General features: G+C 44.8%; 1 protein-coding gene across 1 annotated transcript; it reads left to right on the forward strand.

Annotated features, from left to right (window-relative positions):
• The first annotated feature begins 249 nt into the window (after positions 1-249).
• Positions 250-1185, forward strand: LOC135882525 (olfactory receptor 51G2-like). The gene has a single exon (XM_065409462.1). The coding sequence runs from the start codon at positions 250-252 to the stop codon at positions 1183-1185; it is 936 nt and encodes a 311-aa protein (XP_065265534.1).
• The last annotated feature ends 5624 nt before the right edge of the window (positions 1186-6809 follow it).

Raw genomic sequence — 6809 nt, forward strand, 5'->3', positions numbered from 1 at the left:
GCTGCCTCTTGCAGGGCTTCTTCCACCTTCTTCTGAAGGATATAAATTGGCCACTGGATACAGGGCTAGATGGATCACAGGTTTCATCCAAACTGGCAATGCCTATCTTCCTATTGGTGCCATAAATCCAACTCTATGTTTTTGCTCTCTAGACTTGCATTGAGAGCAGAAAGATGTCTTGTTAAATATCATGTTCTTTTTCCTTTTAGAAAGGAAAGTTCAATACTCCTCGGACCTCCCCAGTCCATTATGTCACCTCTCAATGATACCAAATTCAAATCTGCAGTGTTCCTTCTCACCGGGCTACCAGGTCAGGAAGACGTTCATCTCTGGATCTCTGTTCCCTTCTGTTTAATGTATGCTATTTCAATATTAGGAAATTCAGTCATTCTGTTCATTGTAAAAACAGATTCAAGCCTTCATGAGCCCATGTACATTTTCCTTTCCATGTTGGCCATCACAGACCTTGCCTTATCGATAGCCACAATACCGACGATACTGGGCATATACTTATTTAACTCTAGGGAGATCAGCCTCGATGCCTGTTTTGCCCAGCTGTTCTTCATCCACTCACTTCAGTGCATTGAATCCTCCCTGCTCTTGTTGATGGCATTTGACCGCTTCATTGCGATCCGTGAACCGCTGAGATATGCTTCCATCTTAACCCTTCCAAGAACAGCCAAGATGGGACTGGCATTTGTGCTAAGAGGGGTGGCCGTAATACTACCACTTCCCTTTCTCCTGAGACGTTTCCAGTACTGTCGAGCCAATGTCCTCTCCCACTCCTACTGCCTACACCAGGAGGTCATGAAGATGGCTTGTTCTGATATCAGAATCAACAGCATCTATGGATTGTTTACTACACTCTTAACAATGGGGTTGGACTCTCTGCTCATCTTCCTCTCGTATGTGATGATCATCAAAACAGTATTAAGTGTTGTTTCCCACACAGAGTGCCTCAGGGCCCTGAACACCTGCGTCTCCCACCTCTGTGCTGTCCTGCTCTTCTACACGCCAGAGATCGGCCTGTCTGTGATACATAGATTCTGGAAGGGCTCTTCTCCCATACTTCAGATTCTCCTGGGATACATCTCCCTGCTGGTCCCGCCCTTGATGAACCCAATTGTGTACAGCGTGAAAAGCAAACACCTTCGTACGAGGATAATCAGGGCCCTCGTTAAGTGAATGATCAATTCACCTCCCTGGTCCAGTGCTGGTGACATGGGAGACGAAAAAATGGGATACCTATTCCAACCTGGAACCTTATATCCAAGATGACATGAGCTACTTATCTCCACGTTGTAGAGAGAGGTTCACGTGGTGTCTAAGGCCTGGAACAATGGTAGAGGAATTGTGCCCAACTCCTGGCGAGGGAGGACAGTGTACTGGGGGAAGGAGATTAGAAATCACTGTTTTCGTTGACAGCCCGTGGACCGATGGGATGTTGGCCCATAAAGAGCCATATCGGTGGCTACTCCAAGCTCACAATATCTGTTGATACAGTCAATAAAGAGAAGGGACGTGGATGTTGTTTCCCTTTACATCTGGCCTGTCACTGTCCCAGCTCATGTTAAACATCCAGGGGCCATGAAAAAAGCTGCAGAGCTGTTTTCTAGTCACAGTTCTGGCCCTTAATGAGCACTCTGGGTGCTGTGGGAACCATGAGGGCTGCACCAGATGTGCACAGGGGCTATTCAAGGGGCACGGACACCCACCCTCCCCCTATGCCCTCAGTCAGGTGTTCATGACTGAGTCATGTCAGAGACATGATTAATGAAGGACCCCCAGGAGAAGCCATACAGGCATATCTGTCCCACCCCCCACCACCGCTGATGTCTCTGCATACCACACACCTGCTCAGCCCTCTCCCCACCAAGGCAGAGCAGAGCTGCTTGTGCGAGTGGGGGTCTGACACTCAGGAGTCCTGGCAAGAGACTCAGGACCAGATTTCCCCCTACTCCCCTCTGTTTTGCTGCTCCATCTGCTTGGAAATTAGTGGAAATGGCCCTCAGCTCCCACACAGAGGCACAGCTAGCTCCTATCCCAGCCCAGCCCATTTGCATTCAAAATGCAAAAGCAGAACACAGGCAGGGGTCCCCTCCCCACGGTGACCTAACCCCTGCCTCCTTCTTCCCCCTTGATGCCCCACCCTCTGCTCCTCCTCTTTCCCTCAGACCTCACCCTCTGCTCCTCTTCCCCTGAGACCCCACCCTCTGCCACATCTCTTCCCCCAACACACCAACCCCTGCTCCTGTTCTTTACCCAAAGCTCTTCCCCCTCTCCAGGCGAATGGCCAGAGCTAGACTGTGGTAAGAGCTGCCCAAGGAGCCAGGACCACTGTGATAGAGTGCTGGATAGATGACAGGGGCCCTGAGAGAAGCCCCCAGCCTCTGTTCCTTCCACCCCAGGGAGGGTGGAGAGGCCGGGGCTCCCCACAGCGGCCTGAGCTCGTGGGGTAGCTGTTACCACGGCCCGACTCTGTCCTGGCCAGACAGGGCAGGGTGACTGCAGGGCTACCTCAGGCCACAACAGAGCATTGTAGATTACCCCCTACTCACAGGGACTCGGACAGAGTGTGCTGTGCTCTTGGGAGCTGTTATCACTGAGTGGAGATCAGCTCAGCCCCCAGGCTGCTCTAAACCCCATTGAGGCAGGGGAAGAACACCTCTGTAACCAGCTCATTGCCATCCCTGCTCTCTGCAGTGCTGCTGGCACAGCAGAGAATCCAGCCGGGCCTGTCACTGCTCAGATACGCTGGAAGGCTGGTCCTGTGGTCTGGGTACTGCTCTGTGACTCAAGACAGCTGGGTTTGATTCTTGTGCCATGTGTGACCATGGGCAAGCCATTGGCTCTCTCTGAGCCTCTGCACAGGTGGATAATAGCCCTGCCCTGCCTCACAGTGGTGGCAGGAGAGTAAATACTTTCCAGGTGCTCAGATACTCTGAAACCCTAAGATCAGGGCTGTGTCAGAGTTCCATAGAGGAACACTTTGGATATTGGTCTATAAAAGGCTTTTTACCACAGGCTCCTGTGACAGCTGGTTTCTGGGAAGCCCCATGAGTTCAGCCTCTTGGTATCTGTGGCACATGTTCAGGAGCTCGGGGGTGACAGTGGGGGGTAGGTAGTGGATTTCTGAGGTGAGGGTTTGAGTGTTATGGGGTGTAACTGCCAAAAATTGGAAAAAACAGCCAAGTGGACCTCGTCTTAGACTGGCTGGAAGAAAGCAGTTCCAGGGCAAAGGTCAGTTTCACTCTTTGGCCCTGTAACATGGAGATGGCGGAACACTATGGTGAGTGGGCCCAGGCTTATGGAGGTTTCAGCAAAGGCTGGTTCCTCAACAAAAGGGGCAAACAGAGGGGAAGGTGTTCACAGAGACACAGGGAAACTAGGCTGGCTGCCACATTCTTCCCAAATGAATGTAACTTGGGCCGATTCTGTTCCTGTAACTCCAGAGCAAAGCCTGTCTCATTCAAATTGTAATGATACATTAGATAGGTGAGTATACAAGTGTGACAGCTGCCTGGTATTTTAAAACCATATTACATGAGAACATAAGAACGGCCATACTGGGTCAGACTAAAGGTCAGTCTAGCCCAGCATGCTGTTTTCCGACAGTGGCCAATGCCAGGTGCCCTAGAGGGAATAAACAGAAGGTAATCATCAAGTGATCCATTCCCTTTTGCTCATTCCCAGCTTACATAAGAACATAAGAAGGGCCATACTGGATCAGACCACCAAACCCAGTATCCTGTCCTCTGACAGTGACCAATGGCAGGTGCTCCAAAGGGAATAAACCGACAGGTTATCATCAAGTGATCCATGCCCTGTCACAAAATCCCAGCTTCTGGCAAACAGAGGCTAGGGACACCATCCCTGCCCATCCTGGCTAATAGCCATAGATGGACCTATCTTCCATGAATCTATCTAGCTCCCTTTTGAACCCCATTATACTTTTGGCCTTCACAACACCCTCTGGCAAGGAGCTCCAGATGTTGACATTGTGTTGCGTGAAAAAATACTTTCTTGTGTTTGTTTTAAACATGCTACCTATTAATTTCATTTGGTGGCCCCTTGTTCTTGTAATATGAGGAGTAAATAACATTTCCTTATTTACTTTCTCTATACCACTCATGATTTTATACACTTCTATCATATCCCCCCTTAGTCGCCTCTTTTCCAAGCTGAAAAGTCCTAGCCTCTTTAATCTGTCCTCATATGGGACCCGTTCCAAACCCCTAATCATTTGTGTTGCCCTTTTCTGTACCTTTTCCAATTCCAGTATATCTTTTTTGAGATGGGGAGACCACATCTGCACGGAGTATTCAAGGTGTGAGCGTACCATTGATTTATATAGAGGCAATATGATATTTTCTGTCTTATTATCTATCCCTTTCCTGATGATTCCCAACATTCTGTTCACTTTTTTGACTGCCACTGGACATTCAGTGGATGATTTCAGAGAACTATTTACAATGACTCCAAGATCTCTTTCTTGAGTGGTAACAGCTAATTTAGACCAGATCATTGTATATGTATAGTTAGGATTATGTTTTCCAATGTGCATTACTTTGCGTCTGCCATTTTGTTGCCCCGTCATCCAGTTTTGTGAGATCCTTTTGTAGCTCTTCACAGTCTGCCTGGGACTTAACTATCCTGAGTAGTTTTGTATCATCTTCAAATTTTGCCACCTCACTGTTTACCTCTTTTTCAGATTCTAGTAGACTGGTGAGGCATGATTTCACTTTACAAAAACCATGTTGACTATTTCCCTACAAATTATGTTCACCATGTGTTTGACAATTTTGTGGAGCCAGTCAATATGGGGATAGTTGAAATCCCCTATTATTATTATTGAGTTTTTTATTTTAATAGCCTGTCTAATCTCCCTGACCATTTCAGAGTCACTAACACCATCTTGGTACGGTGGTCTGTAATATAGCCCTACTGCTATATTCTTATTTTTCAAGCATGGAATTACTGTCCATAGAGATTCTATAGTACAATTTAGTTCATTTAAGATTTTTACTATTGTCTAAGAGTATCATGCGCCCTCCCTCCTTAAATGGGTTTGATGATTAAAGATGGCCACGGACCCTAATAGCATTTTAGATAAAATCATCAAACCGACAGATAAATCTTTAATGCAAAATATTGAACGTCTTCTTCGCTCAGCAAATTACAAAATCTTGCTTAGAGAAAACACTAACAGCTAGAGCGTGTTTTGGGAACAAAGCAGGCTGTGTTGTAAAATAAAATGTCAGTTGAAAATAACTGTGTAAAGAGTGTTTTTATGAAGTTCAAGGGGTGTGGGGTTTGTCAAAAGGATGGTAGGTTGCCCCTGTAGTATATGCGCAATTAGGTTACAGTTTGTCAACAACAACAAAAGGTATATGAACGGCCTGTTCCTCTAACAAAGGCCCACCCACCTCACCCAGCCCTGGTGTTTTTGCATGAGGGTTATAGGCTCCCTATGGACCATTGCAAAGCAGCCCAAGAACCCCTCTTAAATCATACCATCTTCCGCTTCGGCTGGACCTTTCCATTTTTCACCCCAAGGCCCTCTGCATTAGGACTTGATCATAGCCCCTCTGATTTCAACAATGTCTCAGGTCTCTCGCCTACTGTTTCATATTATTTAATGCTGTACATCATCTAGGGTTACAGTTTGCATTAAAATGTTTTATAAAAACAAAACAAAATATATTCTCTAGGAGCTTAGACAAAATAATGATCAACAAAATTGTAATTATTGCTTTGCAGTCCTTGCTACAAAGTATCTTTAAGCTTGTTTTTGTTAATATTTCTGATAGGCCGTAAGATGGAGGAGAAAATACCTCATAAAGTGGGAAAGTGCTTCCAAATAATAAACACTTGCTCATGCTAAAGCATAACGACTAACACAGACAGGCTGCCTACAAAACCGTTTCACTAAAAAAGTCAACAACATGCCCCCTAAAACTCAGGACAGCTTTCTTACCCCCATGGGCCTGATCTCTGTGACTCTGGCTTTTTTTTTTAATTTGTTTGTCTTTGGTTTAGATTTTAAAAAACATTAAAAAAGAAGAAAAAAAATTGGGGGGGGGGGGAGTGAGTATGTGTGGAGAGCGGGGGTGAGGAAGGCTCCATATCTCTGGTAAAAAAAACAGCTAACTTTTTTTACATAAGCTATTTTTTCTTGTGTTTTTTGTATAAATTCAAACTTTAAAAAGCAATCTTGTTTTTTTTTATTAAAACACATATGTAAACTCCCCTCAATTGCCAGTTTTCATATTCTTACCCAGTTATTGTTGTTTTCGTACTTTAAAAGCACTATTTTGAAAAGGACAGGCTACTATCTTAAGCCTTTTTAGTTCACTAAACTTCTACAACATATCCCTAAGAGAGGCCTCGTTTTGTTACAGCTCAGTCAATACTGCTTTTTCATAATAAACTTAAAAAATATATAATGCTTCAAATAGGCCTCACTGCATACAGAATATCCTATTAAAAGGTCATGGTATGTTGCATCTCAGTCAATTCTGTATTGTCGTGTTAAATGTTAAAAAAACCCTTATATAATAAAACACTGCATGTTTAGCAAGTGTTAAAAGTATGGGGGGAAAGTCAAGGGGTGAGGGTATTCTTCAAATAGGCTATCTCAAAGCTTCATGCAGTCACAAAGCGGTGGTTTTTGTCTTTTCAACCAATAAATGGAATAAAATACTTGGTATAACTTTCATAAAGTATCTTTCAATGCAATCTCACAATTTTTTAAAACTTTAACAGCATTTAAAAAGTTAGGAAAAAAGTCTGTGTAAAAAAACAAGCAA

This window comes from Emys orbicularis, chromosome 1 (assembly GCF_028017835.1).
Source record: "Emys orbicularis isolate rEmyOrb1 chromosome 1, rEmyOrb1.hap1, whole genome shotgun sequence".
NCBI classification, from domain to species: domain Eukaryota; kingdom Metazoa; phylum Chordata; order Testudines; family Emydidae; genus Emys; species Emys orbicularis.

Coding starts and splice junctions, on each gene's coding strand:
- LOC135882525 (XM_065409462.1), top strand. CDS start 250: ATGTCACCTCTCAATGATACCAAATTCAAATCTGCAGTGTTCCTTCTC.